Here is a 21,506-nt window from a genome sequence, read left to right on the forward strand (position 1 = left end):
CTAAATGATTTTTTTACTTAGCATAATGTCTTCTAGATTCATCCACATTGTTACAAATGGCAAGATTTCATTCTTTTTAATTGCAGAGTAGTATTCCATATATATATATATATATGGAACACACACACACCACATCTTCTCTATCCATTCATCAGTTGATGGATATTTGGGCTTTTTCCATAATTTGGCTATTGTTGATAGTGCTGCTTTAAACATTGGAGTGCATGTACCCCTTTGAATCAGCATTTTTGTATCCTCTGGGTAAATACCTAGGAGTGCAACTGGTGGGTCATAATGTAGTTCTATTTTTATTTTTTTGAGGAACTTCCATGCTGTTTTCCAGAGTAGCTGCACCCCACCAACAGTGCAAAATGGTTCCCCTTTCTCCACATCCTCGCCAACATCTGTTGTTTCTTGAGTTGTTATTTTTAGTCATTCTGACAGGTGTGAGGTGGTATCTCATTGTGGTTTTGTTATTTTTTATCAGGGAGATGCTGAAGTCTATACATTCATTTCTTCTCATTCTTCTTCTTCTTTGATGATTATCTTTCTCTAGTCTGGAGTGGGAGACCAGAAATGGTGAAAGAGTTTATCTTTCTTAAATTCCCAGATTTCTGAGTCCTATTTTCCCCCCAGAAAGAGTATCTTTAGAAGAAAAATGCCAGAAGTAGACAGGCAAGTTACTTTATTTCTCCTAATTGCTCGGCAGTAGGCAAAGGGAAGAGTGTACATAGTGGGGGTGCTTTTTTCAATGCTCCAACAACATGATTCTTTACAGATCCAAACAGAAGGTACAAATAAGAAAGCCTCCTGTCCTAGTTGTAGGAGGTGAAGGCATGCTTCCAGCAAGAGAAAATGTCATGGCTAAGACTTAGCGGAGAAAAGGGGGTTAGCCAGGTGACCAGATAGCAACAGAAGTCTTCAGGAGAGAGAAGAGGTGCTCTTGGGCATTGCAATAGTCTGGCAGAACTGGAATGTGAAAACAGAAAGGGGGATGACAAGAAATAAAGGTGGAGGTTTCAGATGCATTTGTTAATTTTCTTCCAGGTAAAGATTGCTATGGAAACCTGACTCAGGAGGAGAGGGGGAAGAAAAGGCATAGGAAGTTATATTTGTTGGTACAATTCTCTTTAAAGCTACCATCAAGCCCAGGCTTATGAAAAAAAGGGGAAAAAATGAGAATTGTAATTTACCTAAAGTAGAGACACAACAGCTTTTCAAGAATAATAAAATGCTCATAATTGAACTCTATGGATTCCAAACTTTTGAACAGTCACTCAAGGACAGGGATAAAATGAACATTATAACAGATTATGACAGACAGGTGGTCTAAACAAAAATGGCAGATCTAAAGACTGCCATATGCCAACATATTGCCAACCTGGCAGGAACAGGGGCCACTGAAAGTCTTTTCTGATATCTATAACACCCTAGAATTCATAACTCTCTACTAATTCAGAAGAGATTTATCTACCTGAGTTAATTTAGGTATAGACTGTCCTAGAAAAAAAAAAGATATTATGACTCCTGGGGTGTCTTTCCAAAGAGGTGATGTAGAACTTGATGATGTTTTTCTGGCATTGATAAACACTGCCAGTGCACTCTATATAAAAGTATGTGTTTGTCAAGACAAAACTTGCTTTAAGAAAACTGAACTCAATATAGTCAAATTTGCACTATGTATAAAGAAAGGCTTATAAACATTGGTACCTAAGGAAGGTGTGAAATTACTTAAGAACAAGTTCAAGGGCTCAAAATCCCTTTGAAATTCTTTTTTAGACATAAAGAGTTGATATATTATTTGAAAAAAAATCCTGCTTATATATAGTGACTCAAGTTCATTCATATTTGTTGAGCAGATAGAGCCCCCAAAAGCAGTATGATTGTTTATACTCCCATTAGCCCTATTTGATTAGCACCTAGAAAATTCAAAATTATTCTGAACTGGTATTGTGGGGCTCCTAGATGCAGATTACAAACATTTCTGACAGTTCCACAAAATTTTTGGCTGCAAGGCTTTTAACACCACAAGCTGCAGCCCTGTCCTTCTAGTGTTCCCAGTAGACTTGTAAGCAGTTGATAGGTTCTTTTTCTACAGTTTTATGTTATATTTCACATTCCGGATGCTGGTTAACCTACATCCCCTCCCCTTTAACTACAACGACAAAATCAAAGAAGCAATGAATATAAAAGGAAACATTAACAATTTCCTTGGGTCTACTAGACCTTTTAAAATACACAAGGGAGAAGAGGGAAAGGATTGTTCAATACTCTCCTTAGATGTGTTTCCATAGGCTGGAGAAACTGCCGTACGCTGGGACAAGTTTTGCTGTTTTTTTTTTAAACAAGCAGAGCACTTTGCGATCTGATTTTATGGACCCATACAACAACCAGGAAGGAAGCAGGCTGCTGCGGCAGCCTCTCTGAAAGAACACAACAGAAGGAGGAAGTATTTTAAAAGCTATCAAGATGAGTGTTTAATAACACACACACACAGCTCACAACAGATTACTTTTTCAAAAAGTCTTTATAATAAAATTCATGCATGATTATATACAACAATTGTCCATGAGATGATCTACCTAGTTCTCCAGACACCCTTGCCTGGGAGGCCTACCAGCAAGATGGAACCAACATAGCTTTGGATTGAAGTCAAGGGGCTGCTTGGTCCTATCCACTTATACAGATGGGGTGCAGCAAAATGAACCCCACTACCCATTAGGTTTCTTCCATTTCAAAGAGTCTAAAACAAAATATGAGTTTATTGGCCTGCTGACTGTTCTTTTATCTTTCACATCTCCTCTTTCTTCTCCTTCACTTCAACTACATTTCACATACAGCCTTTCCTGAAAGCAGTGAAAATAAATACCAAGAAAATTGACCTTCACTGCAATCATGTGACAAGCTATTTGCCACCAGTTAACAAGAGGTGGATGAGAACACTGACATGGAACAATCTCAAAAATGGGGCTATGAAAAAAGTAAATTGCAGAACAATACATATGGCACAATGGCCCTATTGTAATATTTAAATAGATGCCAGTCAATTATAAACTAAGGAGATACATAGAAAAATATGGACCTTAAGGAAGCTCACTACTTCCAGAAAAACATTCACCTGGAGAAAGGGGAGAAATGTGATCAAAGAGAAATAACAGGGGGGTTGAACTAAAAGAATTTTTGCTAAAAATAACTGATGGGAAGAAATATTGATGTTCACGGGTACAGCCAACACAGGAGCAAGGATTCTCTTGGGATGCATGTCCACCTGTTGCTCAGCCTCTTAAGCAAAAACCCATGCCAGACCCTGCACCAGAGTTGTCCAACTCTGGGGTTTATATACAGTGACATGCAAAGAAAACCTTGTTTAGACCCTAGCCCAGTGTGTGCCTTTTTCTAAACATGAACCTGGGCATATCAGTGCTTTGGTGATAACCATGTTGTTCTGCTGCTCATTCCATGCAGGATAAATTTTATCTCCCAGTAGAACAGTGTCTTCTTTGCTCAAAGGCAATAGTCTTGCTGGGTTTCTCTATAGGGTGACTAACTGTCCTGTTTTGCCCAGGACTGAGGGGGTTCCAAGATTTGGGTTTTAAATGGGATGGTCACCCTGGTTCTCTATAGTGTTCCAGAAGACATCAACTACTGCCCAGTTCTGCTAAATCCAAAGAACAGGAAATAAGCCCTTAGAACATGCACCTATGAGACTTACACATTTTTAAACCTTGCCATCCGAAGCTTTTTAGCGTAATAAATGCCTAAACTCTTCTATAGTATCTTCTACTGAAAACAAACTAAATTCCACTTTGCTAATCCCACTTCATCAAGTCAAGGAATGAGTCAAGGAATGAATAGTTATTCATTTTCAAAGTTCTGAGACAGCTGTCGGGATTCTTCACCCTGATTATTTCATAATTCATTCACTAATGCCCACTCTGGATTCTTCCAAATTAAAAAAAAAAAAAGCCAATGTAGATGAGAGTAAAAATAAGAAAAGGTAAAGTGGCCCAAGCCAAGAGCATTTTCCAGAAAATTTAACTCCAGTGTTAAAGCAGCTTAATATTAAAAAAAAGAAAGAATGAAAAAAAAAAGACAGTAAAGAATACACAACAGCATTTGAAATCAAGCATCTGCTTGGAGAATTCAGAAGACAAAACAGCCCTGGGACTGACACCATAGAGCTTCTCTGATGTGCTGGGATGAGGTTAAATATTCTCTAGGGAAGAGGGCCACACACGTGGGGCCTGTGTCACAGCCATTCCTAATTTTGTTTCCAATTCGTCCTTAGGATAATATACCCTAAAACATTTTGCATCTATAAGATGTATAAATTACTGCAACTCATGAAGTATAATCTGCTGTCCACGTGTATTCATTCTTAGTGGCTGATGAAATTCCATAAACTATGCTACTGACTGCACGGTGGTGGAGTTCTATGACGACAATGCCTCTAAAAAGAGTGAGGTAAATCTGTATTGTTAGGTTAAAAGAGCACTGCATAAAAGTGGTTGCAAGATGATCCTATGAGGTTTTTTTTGAGCTGATGCATATGTATAGAGAAATGAAGTGTACTGGAAGAATAAGTCAAACTCTTCTTGAGGATATTTCTAGGGAGAAGGATTTGGGCTGCAGTAAAGAAGGATGATGTGCTTCATTTTTGCCTGTCTATACCGTTTACATTCCATAGTTAATATGTATTATGTTATTAAAAACTCCTTTTAAAAAGTTAAAAATATAACATTCCAATGCTTCATTGCTTACTAAACTGGATAAAGGCTATATATAATCTATCTAATGAAAGGGATACAGTTTGTTGAGTGATTTAAAAAATATAGATTAGAATAAGAGTGGTATATGTTTGAGAACTATCAAGTCTTTTGCTGGGCCTGAAAATAATAGCAATTTTTTTGTAGTATGATAAAAATATCAGTTGCCAGCATCACAGTCTAAACATCTGTACTTTTCCAAAACAATCAACAAGGAAGTGATCAGGTTTACTTAAGCAAGTAAAGGTCCTGTTAAACCATATTGGCATGAGGAAGCATATAATATACAAAATAAGCAAAAACAGCCCACTGAGTCTGCAGTTATGCAATCAGTGAAATCCTGTCATCATCTTTCCTAACAGAGTTCACCAAATTGAAAAGCATCGGCTCCTCCTCTTTAGTGTTGTCATGGATAACTAACTGATAGCCAAACAAAACAAACAGGATAAGAGGGGAAATGTCACCGAGTTTCAAAAATATATCTTTAGTATTTGGATTGTTATTTTTTTCTTCTTTAAAGAAAAAAAGTTTTACCAATAATTTCTATAGAATGACAGACAAAAAGACAAACAAAAAATATCTTAACCAGTCATTATGAGATTGTAGAACAGACAAAAATATACTAATCAAGTGTAGCACTAATGCTTTTTGGTTCCACAAAATACCAACTGGCTTCCAGGGGCATTCAGGAAGATAGAGAAAATGGAGGGACAGTGTGAGGCAGGGCAGGGAAGCCTGTCATAGGGTGAGACCCAGGCCAGGGCGGGGGTGATGAGCCACCCCAAAGCTGGAGGCCCCATGGTCCAACCTCGGTCAAAGATTCTGTTCCTTTCTATTAGCAAGCATTTTCTACAAGAGCAACATCACCTATGTGCATTAATACATTTCTTTTGTAGGCAGAGTCACCTCAAATTTAGATATTACTTCCCTGAGAAATAGTACAGCACTTAAGTACTTTTATCTTTCTAATTAGTGGTAAATATTGAAGACAAGTTTTCTCAGTTTTAAAGCAAGAAATAATCCACATCAAATTAAAGATATCATTTAAGTAAATGTAAACACCTTCTTTGGTCAATTTTCACAGTAATTATCAAAGATGGCAGGCTACAGAAGACCCTGAAGACCATCCTTCCTTTTGGAATAAGCTCATCTGTCATTTACATGGAGCTGGTTTTTTACACTCATTCTCGCTGAGATTCTCCTGAAGTGTTGAACTGAAGCCCCAGTTTCCAAGTTTCTCAAAAGAAAAAGAGGGAGTTCAATCAGCTGTTCCTGTCAAAGTCAGATGTTTAAATGAAACAAAATCACTTGTCTTGGTTTTCATTCTTGAATGGAGGAGTGGCGAATAGATCTATGATAATCCTCTGGACTGCTAACATGTTCAGGTAAATCATAGCCCCTCAGGAAATGTCCACTGTTCTGCTGAGCAAAATAATATAGTTGTCTGGCTAGTAGAGGTTCGACCTTTAAAAAGAAATTTTAAAAGACATTTTTGAAATATTCTTTTTAACATCCTATAATTGGCTTATAATTAAATAACAATATCTGAAGGTATGGTAAAGTTAAATCCAAAGGTAAGTGCTACACACATCAAAACATTCTGCAGAAGTAACTTTTTGTTAGTCTTTACACATACTAACCTTTAGAAAGATTCTAACTCATTCTGGGTTTTAACTGAAGCTAAAGTCAGAGATGATACTTTTAAATCAATAGCCACTTAAAATTTATGTTTAAGCCTAAGCAAATCAAGTAAAATGGCCAAATTAAAAGGAAGTTTGAGATGATTAATGAAGTTTGAGATAATTCAGGATAATTTAGGCCAATGAGTTTTTCACAACCACAGTTTGACAGGGATGAAGGTGTAAATCCTGAACAATTTACAATTCCTGGATGACTTACATAATCTGTATATTTCTAAACCTAAAATAAAGGAAAACAAAAGGAGCAAAATCAAACAGCATTGCTATTATGGGGAAAGAGAGGTTAATTAACCCCAAATTCATCTTGTTTGGCTATTTGTGTGGTTCACATTCACTAAAAAAAAATTCAGCTTTCAGCATTTCCTTAATTTACAGCATCTAAGAAAACTGAATAGTTTGTCAATCAACTAAGCCATTAAATTGAGCCTTTCTGTCATTTGAGATATAGAAACTTAAGCAGAATTCATATGAAATACCTAAAATAAACTAAATCCATAGTAAAAAGGAGTATGAACTCCTAGGTATACACATACCCATTTTTCTTTTCCATACCAGATAACTCCCAGAGACCCACTATTGCCTCAGAGGAGAGCTAATGCATCCAAAAACCCCTTAAAATCAGACAGATGCAGGAGTTTTCCACCAACTTTTGAAATGTTATTTATCAATCCCAAGTATATTTAGTCAGGTGTTAATAAGATATCAATTATTGTATCAATTACCGAAGAGAATTCATGACAAAGCTCTAAAATATATAAAGACCATATTTTTGTTGGTTGGTTGGTTGGTTTTTGATTTTACAATCAAGAGGTGGGACTGTGTGTTTAAAATTAGTGTGCTATTTCAGTTTTCAACAAGAAACACTATCAGAACTAAAATATGACCTGAATGTTTTTATTATTTGTTATAATTTTTTTTGTTGCCTGGACCCATTAATAACTCTCAAAGCTAGGTAGCAATATAAAGTTTTCAGATTCAAAAATGTTAGGTATTCAAAACTCTGTTTCCTGTGGCAAATTTATTCTAAATATGACCTATATAAACCTTTTTTCTTTTCTTTTTTTATGAAAAAGATGTTTACTTGGTGCAGTTCAACCTGTTTTCAACTCTGCTAGAGAACATTGCAGTGGTCTGGTCTACTTAAACTCCTTGAAAGAGCCTCCTCCAAATAATACATGGCCCTTGGTTTCCACTAGTTAAATAATTTCTAAAAATCCAGATATAAAATAGGATTTGGAAAACTTTTGGAGAAACTGCAAAATACATAAGTCAGTAAATAGTTTACCATTTGGGAAAACTTCATCAAGTGAAGATCAGCTAGACAGCATTTTAAAAGAAATATTAAACATGGAGAATTTTAAAGGGCAACTATAACCACCAGTCCTTTTAGATCCTTATAAAATGAAAATAGGACAATGTCTTGATCAATACACAAGATGGAACAAATAAAGCCCATGTTTGCAGGTTTGTGATTAGTAGACCTCTAGGGCTGGGAAAAACAAATGGGTCTCTGGGCTGTGCTCCCTGCACCATTCACTGGGCCTTGCTTCCTCCCTTATAATTTTCCCAAGTCACTTAACATTTACTTTTCCTTTGAGAATTTCCTAACTGGGACCCTGCCCTTAATGAAAAACAGGGAAATTCAATCATTTGAATGTGGCTAAATACTCACGTGAGCAGTGATGAGCTTCCTTTGCCTCTGAGGATCTGGAAACTCTTCCCCAAAGCACAGAGTTACCTGGAATCTTGGCAGGGGACGGCCATGGTGAGCAAATGCTTGTAGCTCTGGAGAAGCCCCACAATAAAAAAAAAAAAATTAACCTGATCAGAAACCATCACTGAACAGGACAGGTTAAAGGAGGAAGCAAAAGTTTACCATTGATCTGGAAAACTAAAATAAGAGTGAGTATTCTTTATTTCTCTAAGTGGGGTTCTTAACTTTTAGACCCCAGATACAGAATTTCATCTATATGTTCATATGTGTGCTTTTCCTGAGAGGGCTCCAGCTTTCACTTGATTCTTTAGGGGAAATATGCCCTGCAGATTAAGAACCTTGCTTTGCAGCATTGACCCAAGAGAGGGACCTTTCTGTGACTGAGGCATCACTGAAAATCTTCACATTATCTTGGAGACCAAGCACCAGTTATGGGCGTCTGTGTCCTACTTGGCACTAAGCCTAAACTGTGGGATTTTGAGCTGACTTCTTGCCTATCTTCTGGGACAGACATTGATTTGAAATGAGAAAGGTAGTGATGAAGCACTAGGGGTCCCCACTTTGTGGATATGTATATCCTGAAGGCACCATCCCTACCCTAAGGATTCAAAACAGAGACTGAGCACTGTGGAAACAACACGTGTACAATCCCTGACATTGACCCATGTCCCTTTGCCCACATTCAAGATTATTCTTATGCCTCTTGTGGCTCCTATTCTTTCCTTTCCGCTAGAGTTAAATGTCACCTCCACAAAAGAAAACACACTTACACGGTTGCTGCAACAACTTCTGCAGAACAGTGTGCGCATGCATCTTGATCAGATATGCACCCTCGGGCTTTGCCTTTTGGGGCTGTCCCTAGTAGTTTGCAAATCCTGAATGGGTAGATATCAAAGATCTCCACTGTTCTCTTCAACTGAAGAAAAGTTTCTAACTAACTCACTGGACTGTTTGACTTCCTGCTTTTTTTTTCTTCCAGAATTCAAATCAAACCTAACTGACTTAGTCAGAATGCGTAAAAGGCATTCACACTACTGAGGTCTGAGACTACACCTACACAAGCTAATCAGAGTGGCGAGTTGGCACAATTCTCCGAAAAAGTTATGCCTCAAGTGCTTGATAACATGAGAACATTCTGTGGGAATCCTTGATTATGCAGAAGCTGGTCTACCTAGCTACAGTTTTTAAGTTCACAGGTTCTTCCTTGAACTTCAGTGAATACTTCAAGATAGGAGGTTGTAGTGAGCAAAAAGCACAGCCCTTAGTTGCAGATGAAGAAAAAACAATTCTTGCTCGCAGATAAGTATTAAATTCTAAGCAAGTGAATTCACAGCTTGAGGATGTTCATAGCTGGTCGAATATGCCTTCCTTCTTCTTGCCTATAGAATGGGAGGACTCTACCTTCCTAAAACATACAAGATGAGAGAAACTCACAGAAGCAAGTGTCATTCCCCTGGGACAACTTAACTAAAGCCCTAGCCCTGTGGCATCTTCTGAATTCAAAGAGACCAAGATTCACGGTCTTGGTGAGGAGATCTATGAGGAGATCCAACCCCATAAGGGCTCTTTCAGACTTCACTGCAGATATAAGAAGTACAGACAAGATGACCCTTTGTGGTTCTTGACTCTTCCTTGGGTGCCCACCATGATTACCACAGGGGACCCCAGGATGGACAAAACCAGTCACAGTGCAGGCTTGGAGCCAGTTCTGCAGCTCATAGAGAGGAAGAGGTATTCAGGCCCACATGCTTTTCTCACCTTGGTGCTGCCTCGGGGAACCAGAAACTCAGTTCTCCCTCTTCCTCTTGTCACACATCTTAGTCAAGGGTTAGTCATATAGAGACATATTTTTCTTGGGGCACTAAAGAGAATTTGATGAGCCTACACAAATTTGGGCAACTTAGACCCAAAATGCTAAGCAAATGTCAACGGTGTCAAAGCACATAGATGCTTTATATTTTTATTTTAAATGAATTGAATCAAGAAGCACATTCAGGGAAAGTAAAGTCACATGAAAATCCAAAGACATAAGTATTTCTGAAGGGGTACTTATAAAAGAATAACTTAAGGATAAGATACAGAAAAAGGTGGAAGGGAGCTAATGGAACACCTTTCTCCTTCCAAAGGAGGCATCATCCATATAGATAGCTGAATGAACACTCTGGGTAAAACTTCAACAATAATTTCACAAAAGTGGTTTCACAAAAGCCAGCCTATGGCTAATTTAACTGTTATGAAATCAAACCTAGAAAAACAAAACTTACTGGTTTTAGAAAATATGTTTTGAAACATATATATCATAGAGATAACTCAAATCCTTCTCATAATTTCCCTTTTGCAAAATCAGTTCCACATACTCTATCCTTGGTCCCACCTGCTGGAGGGCATCTGCATAGGGGTAACACATCTCAGAACCAAGAACATTAACAATACACTTCTAACCTTTATGACTTTCCTAGGAATCTTAAAAAAGCTGACACATCAGCAGACATGCTTGCTGAGATCATACTACCAATAAAGTGTGAACTTTATTAGTCAGTGACAATTGGTTGAAGACCAGAATTTTAAGATATCAGGCTGAACCACAATGCCCTTGAGCAATCTCCCTCCTCCTCACACCCCTCTGCTGATGGAGAGGAGCAGGTGGTAGAGGCAGAGGTGAGAGATGAACAAACAGGAAATCTATTTTCAGATCATGCTGGCTGGGCTCAGGGGTTAATAGAAGGAAGACCTCTGTCTGGTGTGGGAGTGACCTTCTGTTTGAACCACTGTGGCAGGCACACTGTCACCCCCTCTATTCTGTCTCTTAGGCTCACAGGTGTGGGATGCTCTATTCTAACAGATAATTTGGTGTATTACCTGCTAAAAATTGCTGTGTGTCAAAGAGCTTGCAGGTCTGGTCCCTCTCCAACTTGTTGGGCCGGTCACTGCACAGTGCCAGGGGCCCATCCCAGTAGATTCTGCTCTGGCATAGTCTTTTGGCATAAAGCCCATCAGGGGCCATCCACAGGACCACACCCCTTTCCAGGTGACTCAGAAGTTTCTCAATGTTTTTCCTCTGGCCATTGTCCTCTGGGTAGGGGAAAAGGACCTGGTCCAGGTTAGTGGCATCATAGGTATGCCCATGGGAGATCCGACACCCTTCAGGGCTAGATGTGGTTAGCTCTTTCACCAGGATCTCTCGGTAGTACAAACAGATGTGGAGTCGACAGTCTGTAAAAATAGAGATTTCAAAGTCAGTGCTAAGGGACCAAGGAACATTGGATACCCACCAGGATGCCAAACTACTCAACCAGAACATGTTTATTTGATACTCCATAAAAAGTAGAAAGTTCCATAGTGAAGGAAGTGTAGGAAATGTTACATGCCCTCATCTCCCTCCTGGAGTCACGGATAGTGACCAATATTAAAGAAATCCTGAAAAAATCTATTTAATGTTATTGAACTCAGAATTTTCCAAATTTATGTGACCATAGATATTTTTGTGGAGAGGGAGCACCCCTTACATTAGTTTTCTGCACCATGTTTGACTTGTATTAGAGAGCATCACTCTTACGAACTTTCTATGTCATTGTTTTCATGATGATGATAGTGGTCATGACAATTATGTCTAAAATACGAAGTCATGTGCCACTGAACAAAAATTCCTCTTTAAGCATGGTGGTAAGTTTTGATTTTGGAGGAAGTAAACCCTAAGTTAAATTTCTACTAGCAAAAAGAATATAATGATGTTTCAAAAAATAAACAAATATTTTACATCTGAAACTATTCTAAAATATCAATATGATGTCACTTACATAAAAATACATATATACACAATATACATATATGTATGTTGAAGTTTCAGGAAGTATAATGGGAATGACTTTTTTTTCCGTTTTTGCTTTCCTGATTGTCAAGTTAGTTTTTATGCTATATGTGTACGACTTGTATAATAAAATTAATTCATGTGGAAAGAAAAGAATCAATAAGAAAAATGTTCAAAGGCTAAAGTCCCACTAGGCTTTCAAAATCTCCCTTGAAAATAACTGCTTTCTAAAACATTAAACAAGATGAGTTCACTTACGAAATTTTTCTGATTTCAGAACCTTCTTCTGAAGGTTTCACAAACTGGAAGGACCAAGCTAGGTTTGCAAAGGGCCCCTTAACTGAAATGTAAAAGGGCTTTATGGAAAGGCAACAGTTACCCACCCATAACTGTATGGGATTTCAAATGAATGGGAATTGCAGTTGTCCAACAAATGTGCTCAAGGTTGATAATTAATCTGTATAACGCATACCAAAAAAAGAAAAAAAATCCACAAAACCCTCTTATTCCTCAATGGCAGGTTTTGAGACTTAAACAACCCACATCACTGTCTCAATTCTCCACTTCAATTTCTGCTGCTGTAAACACACTAGCTGAGAGTGAGCTCAGACAGCGTACCTTGATGACAGTGAGTGTTGGCCATTTGAGTTGACTTTCAGGGCAGGTTTCATTTCATTTAATGTCATCAGAAATCACAAGTTCCCAGTGATATAAATAGCTGTTTATTTCCTACTTTTCAGGCACCCACACAAGTCTTAGGTGCTGAAGAGAAGGGTTAGAAAGTTTCTAAAAACAGACACAACCCTTTCTTTACAGTAACATCTCCCCTCCATCATTTAGGAGCATCTAAGAAGAAAGGCAGTAAGCCTCATTCGGAACTTCAGAACTGAAAAGAAATAAATGGTTAACCTGGAAGTGAGAAAGGTGTCCACAACTCCCTGAAACCTTGAGAATTTATATTTTCTATATCTGATTTTTAAAAAGCCTCAGGGGCAGGTGAGAATTCTGAAGCTTAAGTTATTTATTTTTAATATAATTACAAGTCCCATTTTAAAACAATCCAAATGTTATCTAAAAAATAAATATACACATACCACATATGTTTAGTAAGCTTTGAGGTGACTTCCTTAAAATAGGCAACATCTCTGAACTGCAGGGAAATGAAACTTTAAAAATCAGATCTAATCCAAATTTTTTGTAGGATATGTCAAATTTCAGAGGAAGATCTCAATGCCAAAGAGGATGACCTATTTGCAGCTAAACCTGGAAGGATGATCAGCTTTTCAAAATGAGAAGTCCTTGTGTATTTTTCTAAGAAATTATACTACATTGTGAGAATGTTGGCTGAAGAAGGGCCCTTAGTATGTAAAGCTGAGGTGTTTGCATATTTCTGGAAATTCAAATAGATGTCAAATGGAGACCTTAAAATGACTCAATTCAAGCCAGCATTTAGAATTGGCATCAGAATAGCAAGCTGGCTTCTTAGTGTGAAGTTTTCTAATGATGTTCCTTATTCACACAAGTTGGGAGTCAGATGTGTATACACCCACTTGAGGCCCCAGATGGAAGAAAGCCAGTGTCCATGGGCTGTACTCAGGGACACCCCCCCCAATCCAATCTGCCCCAAAGTGAAGGTGGAGTCACAGCAGAAGCCAGCCTCCTGGGGGTGCCTCTAGAACAGAACGCTGCACTCACCTGAGAGCGCCAAGGCTTCAGCAGACCTTATGCTTGGCTCTATGGGGATTCCAGGGGCCTGGGACTCAGGCGGGGCACAAGCATAAAAGGTTCCTGTCACCTGGCAACCTGCATTTGTAAATAAGAATCAGATGATGTCTAAACAGAATCTGTCCGACGCATTGGAAGGTCTCCTCTCCCTGGGATATGGCCACTCAGCCCCTGAGGGGTGCACCAACCCTGGGAGGGATGGGCCAAGGGCCCTCTAGAACTGACCACTGGCATTCTGAAGGAACTAAGACAAGATGAGGTCCAATCAGAAAAAAACAAGACTGAAAGGGGAAGGAGCCTTTCACAGCTTTGGAAGGAAACTTGGAACAATCCGTCTGTTATTTTTTCTTTCTTTCTTTTTTTTTAAGTTAGTTAACACCTTCATCACCTCACATAATTGCCATTGTGTGTGTGTGTGTGTGTGTGTGTGTGTGTGTGTGTGTTGTATACTGGGAACATTCCAGATCTACTCTTTTAGGTGCTTTCAGTAGAATAGAGTATTGTTAACTATAGCCATGTTGTACTTTAGATCTCCAGGACTTATTTATCTTATAATTGGAAGTCTGTACCCTTTGACCAACATCCCTCCATAATTACCCTGATAAACAGGGTAACCTAGGTTCAGAAAGATTTATTCCTGTTCACGTAGCAAGTTCACAGTAGAGTTGTGAGCTCAGGTGTACCTGAGCTTTGATGCCAAAGAGCCCAAATAAAAACTTACAAGTTTGTTTAGTTCACACTTATTTAGCTTTCTACTTCTGGGTTCAGGAGAAAATTGAACCATGTCTCTTGGCAGCCTGGTAGCTTTGGGTCACACTAAACATTAATAGAGAAATAATATGTAATAGAACCTAATTTTGTTGGCACTTCACTTAATGTCACCTATGCTTCAAAATATATCTACCTATTCCATATTTTTTTATAGTTTGAGGCATTGCCTTGTTAATAAAGTTCTTAGTTCAATAGAGCCTGATGCACTAGCCATAGGTCTGAATTTCAGAAACGAGTTAGCTAACTCCTCCACTGTGATATGGAAAACACCCTTTGCTGCAAATCATTCTTGAAAAGCTAATAAAATCAAATTCTGAGCTTTTTTGTAAACATGCCACTCAATGCAAATTTTAAATGATGGCAAACCTAAACATGATTAGAAAAACAGATTAAATTGTGAAGGACCAAATATTCCTAGAACATACAGAAGGACTTGAGTGTTTACCTGTCTCAGGATTTCTATTTAAATAACTAACTCAAAAGTCCTAAAAGTTTGTGTTTTGCTGTATTCAATATACTGTGTGAAGTTTTCTCTGCTCTTAGTGATTAGTACTTCCACTGAGAGATCTCATTTTGATGTCTGGGGAGCTCCTACGGGCATGGGACCACATCTAATCCAGAGTAAGCAAAGCTCTTTGGGCCCTAATACCAGCACTAATCACCTCCTGGAGACTATTTTATGTTTGTAGTATTTATTCATTACATTCTTACTATCACCTTTAACCCCAAGAACAACTATAATGGGTGCACTATTGGTTTTTTCTTTTTAAGTAAACTCTACCCCCAGTGTGGGGCTTGAACTCATGACCCCAAGATCAAGAGTCTCCTGCTCTACCAATTGAGCCAGCCGAGTGCTCCATGGGCACACTATAGGTTAAGAGAAATATACCAGCTCAATAATCTCCTGGTGTCCCTATAGAGGGAGTGCTTGGGCACAGCTATAGTATGGAAGAAACAGACCAGTGAGATATGTGGCCCTGTCAACATTAAGGGACAATCCAGGAGGGAAGACTAACAAAATCTATTACTTTTTACCAAGGATTATTTCAGGGAGGATGAAAAATGTTACCCTAACCAACAGATAATTTAAAAACTACAGCCAACCAGTTTGATATCTGACATCTTCTGTCTTAAATGAAAGACTGGCCTTTGGGGTTAGGAGATCTGAAATTAAACCCCAGCCCCTCACTTTCACTGGATAACTTTGGGCATTATTTATATTCTGTGTGTCTGTCTCAAAAATGTGGGGCAGTTTTTGACTGCCTGGGATGGATCTCTGTGATGTTTAAATAAGATCTCACGTAAGGCAGTTCCCAGCACAGATCCTGGTGCAAGCAGGCCTTGGATTCCTTCCCCTGAGGGCCTTACCATCCTGCAGGAAAGAGAAAACCCTCTCTCCACTGCACGTGAGGTCTTTCCTAGCAGCTCTGAGAAGGGGAAAGAACTGGGGTACTGCTCAGAAGGACAGATCAGGAGAGAACAGGGCTCTTTGGCCCAGATTGTTCCGCTGGGTCAGCCACAGGCATAAGAACCAGTCCAGCACACTCCTTACCATTTTCACAAGCTGGGCCTTGCCAGTGGTGGCTGCGGGGTCCAAACGTTACAGGACATTGATATGGGATTTCTGGGTGAGGCTGATCAGGGACGTACTCCCTCCAGCTTCGGTCATGGGGTGGCATCATGTAGTTATGAACCTGCTAAAGGAACATGAGGGAGAAGCTGAGATGAAAAGCAACCAGCTCGGCAAAGATCAGTTGGTTGGTTCTGGGAAAGAGCGGCAGATTCTTTTATATTCAAACTCCTCACAGAATCTCTTATTTGGCTGACAGCCAAATAATTTTATCATCTCAAAAGACTTTGGAGTGACTAGCTCATCACACTAGGTGGAAAGTAGCCATAAAGAATTAAAAAGCACAATGAAGACAGTGTTATAAAGTAATAACTTATGTAAAGCTTCATCATATGGTTAAACCTGGCACCAAAAGTACTGCAGGGAAATTTCCCTTCTTTTACCCACCAGAGTAAATAAAACAGAGCTGCAATTCACATCGGAAAAGTCTGAAGAGATCAGCTGCCCTGTGGTTTCACATGATAAAGCATTGCTTCCAAAAGTTTCATCTTCCACAACAGATCTGTTTCCCAGATTTCAGAATCAGTAGAAGTCTCTACCAACAGGCAGATACACCCACCTCTCCTCTCCTTCAGACCAACACTAATAGTAACACCAGGTGGAAAGTGAGATATTCATCCAGTGATTGGGAATTTGGTTTGGCTAATTGACTAATAGCAAAAACAAAGTGCTGCTGTTTTTGTTTGTGTATTTTTCCTGCTATGTGGGATTAGCTTGCTCACATGGCCTCACCCAGACCCAGCCTCCCCTTCTAGAATCCCTGCATTCTCTACCATACCTGAGCTGGGAGTGAGGTATAAGGAGCTGTCATGGTGTAGGGGTGGCTCACGGTCATCTGTGGGTCCTCCAGGGTGAGCTGCTTTGCTCCTATGTATTTGAGCAAAAGACAAATGGCAAAGTGTGAAAAAAGGAACTATCATAACTAAAAGTGAAATCTTAGAAAAATACCCAAGAGTTTAATTCCTAGAATGCATAACAGTGTTGACAAATAAGGCATTTTTTTCCAGCAATTACCATGGGCAATTACTTGTTCTGTCCATTAAACTGGTTTCTACAAGGTCTGACTTATGTAGGAAAGGTAGAGAAGGACATGAAATCCTGTGTGTGAATGCACCTTGTCACATAAAGAGCTCCACCAGCAAGATGTTCCATAAGTGAAGTAATTTGTATGGCTAGTTTAAAATGCATATTTTTGGGTTCTACTCTGACACACTGGTCAGAAACTTGGGAAGAGAAGTTCTGAATTTCAATAAGCATCCCAGCTGACCACAGTACACTCTAAAAGTTGACATTTTTTACTTAAAATAGTAACAATATACAGATATATGTATGCTTTCTTTCTACAAAATGGTTAACCATGAAACACTGATAAGTAAAGATAAAGCTTCAAACAAGTTTTCCGTTTTTTGTTTGAAAAATTTGGCCTATATCTTACATCGATAGAACTAACTGAAAAATATGCACACACAGATGAACACACATGCATAGATATACACCCACAGGTATAGAGTTGGAATCTGAGAAATATCCTAACCAATACCACAAGAATTTCAATTTATGGCCCTGAGGACTTGGCAAAGAGCCTGCCGGGGTTGAACATGAGGCAGGAGGCAGGCAGGCTATTTGAAATATAATAGACAAATCAATCCTCAGAATGAAATTAAGGCATTACAAGTGTGTGGTTGTCTATATTCTGTGACCCCAATCCAGGAAGTCCCACCTTTTTTTGCACCCTCAGGAACAATCCTGTATACTTTGTAGGGGTCTGAGATGTCCAGCTGGCTTCTCTCAACCAGTTCCTCAAAGTCATTGCTCTTGTTCAAAGCACATCGTAAGCGTGTCTTCCAGGTAGGAGGGTCTGGCTTATCTATGCCTTCTCGGAACTTTCCTTTAAATAGTGCCCAAGCCTTGTGGGAAAGAAGAGATTAAAAAGTTAAAATACAAGTCTTAAAAAAAAAAAAAACCTGAGAATTGTATTTCTAAAGGAAAGAATGATGCTTAGGTGCCTTAGATTTACACTTTTGCTCAAAACATGGGACAAAAAGACACCAGGTGTACTCTAGGCATAATACTTTTCACCTTGGACTCTATCATTGCTGACTTCAAGACAAGTGGTTTGAACATTCTCTAGGTATATATAAAAGGTAGGTGAGATGTGGAGGATCCCTGGAAAGGGGCCCTTATCAGCCCATCCCCTCAGTATCTGAAGTGAGTTACACTGGAACTAGAGGCAGAGTTGTGGGGTGAGCTGCTACCTATAGAGTATGTCTGAACGGTCAATCTGAGGTATTCTGAGAGCAAATTCCTGAGGAAGTCCCCTTTGCCTGCTCTGCCTGCAGGTGGTGGGGCTGGGCCCTAATGCACACTTCACTGGGTAAACTGCTCTAGGGGAAAACAATCATCACCACACACACACACAGAGAGAGAGAGAGAGAGAGAGAGAGAGAGAGAAATATGTCTATGTCCATGTCTATGGAGAGAGGCTTGAAAAGAGGGAGTCAGAGACAGAGAGCAAGAAACACAAAGAAGGACCAAAGAGAGTTAAAAGATAGAGACAGTACCAGAGACATTGAACTAAAGAAAAAAAAAAATCCAGAAAGGTCTCCATAGAAAAACAGTGAAACAGAGAAAGACAGACATACTGAGAGGGGCACGAAAAGAGAGGTGGACTCAAGCACATCTAAGGGTGTTCACAGAAAAAAAAAAAAGACAAAGAGAGACACATGCTGACCAAAGAAGGCAAGGAGGTATCCAGAGGTACAGAAAGAGAAAATCACAGAAATGCAACCAAGAACACTCAAGTCAGAGTCCTTGGACTGCTGCTCTCCCCGGACTGAGCCTCCAGACATTTATTTCCCTGCTGCTGGAGCCATCTGACTCTCTGTCTACTGCTCATGCCACACGCTCAGGATTGGGACCTAGTCCCCCATTTCTAAAAACACTACAAAGGTTGAAATCTCTCTCCTCTCAAGCCTTCTGCCAATTGACTGCCACCTGATGCTCCCGGACCGCCCGCCCCGCGGGTCTCATTCCATCCCGTCCTTCCCACGAGGTTCCCTTTCCTCTGAGAACCGTCAGGCGCCTACAGGGTTCGCCATGGAGTCTGGGTTAGGGACCCACCAGGCTCCTGGGGCCTTCCCTCCACCCCCACCTGGGGCTTCCCTCGTGCTAGTAACCTTGAAGAGGGCGGCGTCCTCCTCGCGGTTGTAGTCTTGCTTGCCCGCGTGCTTCCAGGGGATGCGGAAGATGCTTTTCTCCTCGTTCTCCCACACCAGCCCTGGGTACTTGCCGCTGTCGATCTGGTCAATCAGCCACTGGCGGAGTTTCCCGTTGCCGCAGCTCACCGAGCTCATGCCGAACTCTCCGCCTCGGCCGCTGCCCTCCAGGTTCATGCCCAGCGCGCCTAATGTCGCCCTCACGCGCCTAGGATCCGCCTCCTGCTCTAGCTCTGCGCTACAGAGAAGAGGGCCGGCCTTTAGCCACCGTGGAACAGCGCTCTGAGCACCCTTCTCAAACCCCTCTGGCATTGACCACGAGGCACTGGAGTCTCTGAGGCAGCTTAGCGCGCTCTATAAAAGTCGGTGTTGCCAAAGGCCCCTGAGAGAAGGCACCCTGTCTCATCCCTTGGCGCGTCCAGTATTGCCGCCCCTCCAGCGTGCCCCGGCATAGTCCATCCTCCTTCCCCACCTTCTGGACTCTCCATTTTTGTTACACATCCCACAAGCCAAACGCTGCCCAGGCAACACAACTCTAGCCTTTGTGCACATTGCAAAATCCAGCCGCCACCAATCTTTGGCACCGTTTGCTTGCTCACTCTTAGTTCCTGCTCTTCTTTACCCATTCCCAAACCGTTGCCAGTCCATTCCTCCCTTCGTTTTCAGTTACCACTCTCTACCACTCTCCCATTCACATTCCCTTGGTGGCCCCCGAGCGCCACGGATCTCGCACGTGGGAACGTCTGCAGTTTGGACTTTCTAGGTGCTCAGTACCAGTTAACTCTTGCCTGGGCCTTCTCCTTCAGTACCTGCGCTCTGCCTCAAGAGTATCCCTGAGCCCTCTGCAGCTAGCAAGGATTAGTGGGCCCTGGGAGCAATACGCGGCTGAGACCCGGGTCACGACCAGGCGAGCGACGCACCCAGGTAGATGAAGATTCTGGCGCGCAGATCATCAGCAGGACCCCGGAGGCCAGCAAGCGAGAGCGGGGCCGGGGAGGGTGCCGGGAGGGTTCTCAGAGGGCATGGGGTTGTGGCAGCAGAGCGTAGGGCCATAAGTGGCCCAAATTTGGAACTCCTCCTCCACCACCACCAGCCGGGGAAAAATGCGCGGGAGGCCACAGTGAGTTTGGGCCCTTCAGGGCCACAGGATAAAGAGTCTGAGACTGAAGTCTTGGGAGTAAGGGGATGTCCCCTCTCAGGGAAAGCCTGTAGTCCTACGTGGGTCCTTTCGATGGTCCCGCCTCGGGCACTCCTGGGGCCCTGCCAGTCTCTTTATCCCATCCCATCCAGCGCGTGGCCTCTCCCGGGCTTGGGCGGAGCCGGCCCACAGAGTGGTGAGGGCAATGCTTGGGCATTGCACCGTCTCGCCCTCCACGGAACTCCTACAGAGGCCCCGGGGCCCAGAGCAGAAGAGGTGAGAATCGGAGCTCCCACAAGGGGTATGCTCCCTCCCTCCTCCTAAGCTGGGTTTCCCTGCATTGCCCTCGATATGAACCCCGGGACCTCTAGTCTCACGTTCCCGGTTCTCTGTAGTGCCAGCCTCACATCCGTGCTCCTGCCCGACCCCAAACCTTACCTCGCCCCAAACTCGTAGCTGAGGGCAGCAGTGGGTCCCAAGTTCAACTGTTGAAACTAAGTATCGGAGATGGGAAAGAGGAACTTTATAAAGCTTAAAAGCCCCGCTGGGGAGGAGCCTGGGGCGGAGCTGGGCGGGTACCAATGCGCCTGCCGGGTTGGGGCGAGGGGGGCGCTGTGAGTGAAGACTGGGGCCCCGCGGGAGAGTCCCAGGGCCAAGGATAGAAGGAGTGTGTGTTGGAGGGTCTGGTGCCGCCGCCGCCGCCAGGCTGGAGGCTTTCGCGCTGGCTGCGACCCTCGTCGCGCTGTGAGCGGAGAGCGCAACTCGAGTGGGGCGTTCGCAGCCTGGGGGACTCTCACTTGGGGCGGTTTCCCGCAAAGGGCAAGGCACTAAAATGGGGACCCCGCCTCAGCGCCAGGTCCTGCGGGAGGCCGATTAATGGTAACTAATAACAGCTAAACGAGGGCGATGTGGTTAGGGAGGGAAGTTGCGGGGGACGTGTAGGAGCGGGAATCTGGTGTGACGGGGACTTCACCTGCAGAGTATGTAACCAAAAACGTAGGAATTGTCCACATTGTAGAACGGAGGGAGGGTGGGAGGC

At 41.7% G+C, this 21,506-nt stretch overlaps 1 protein-coding gene across 5 annotated transcripts; it reads right to left on the reverse strand.

Moving 5' to 3' along the window:
- Positions 1–668: 668 nt before the first annotated feature.
- IRF4 (interferon regulatory factor 4) lies at positions 669–21,005 on the reverse strand. Of its 5 annotated transcripts, XR_006597634.1 has the most exons (10): positions 20,906–21,005; positions 19,291–19,567; positions 17,835–18,021; positions 16,893–16,981; positions 16,037–16,181; positions 13,684–13,791; positions 11,040–11,393; positions 8,139–8,251; positions 5,829–6,230; positions 669–2,423 (listed from the first exon to the last, which is right to left on the reverse strand). XR_006597634.1 is itself a non-coding variant. In XM_006931510.3 (9 exons), the coding sequence occupies exons 2-9, from the start codon at positions 19,504–19,506 to the stop codon at positions 6,087–6,089; spliced, it is 1,353 nt and encodes a 450-aa protein (XP_006931572.1). In that variant the 5' UTR covers positions 19,507–19,567; positions 20,906–21,005; the 3' UTR covers positions 2,509–6,086. The 5 variants fall into 5 exon arrangements, 4 of the variants coding, with proteins under 4 accessions (XP_006931572.1, XP_006931571.1, XP_044913134.1 ...); XM_006931510.3 differs by lacking the exon at positions 669–2,423 and having other exon boundaries at positions 2,509–6,230; positions 16,037–16,178; XM_006931509.3 differs by lacking the exon at positions 669–2,423 and having other exon boundaries at positions 2,509–6,230.
- Between the last annotated feature and the right edge of the window lie 501 nt (positions 21,006–21,506).

Source organism: Felis catus, chromosome B2 (genome assembly GCF_018350175.1).
Source record: "Felis catus isolate Fca126 chromosome B2, F.catus_Fca126_mat1.0, whole genome shotgun sequence".
In the NCBI taxonomy this organism is placed as follows: domain Eukaryota; kingdom Metazoa; phylum Chordata; class Mammalia; order Carnivora; family Felidae; genus Felis; species Felis catus.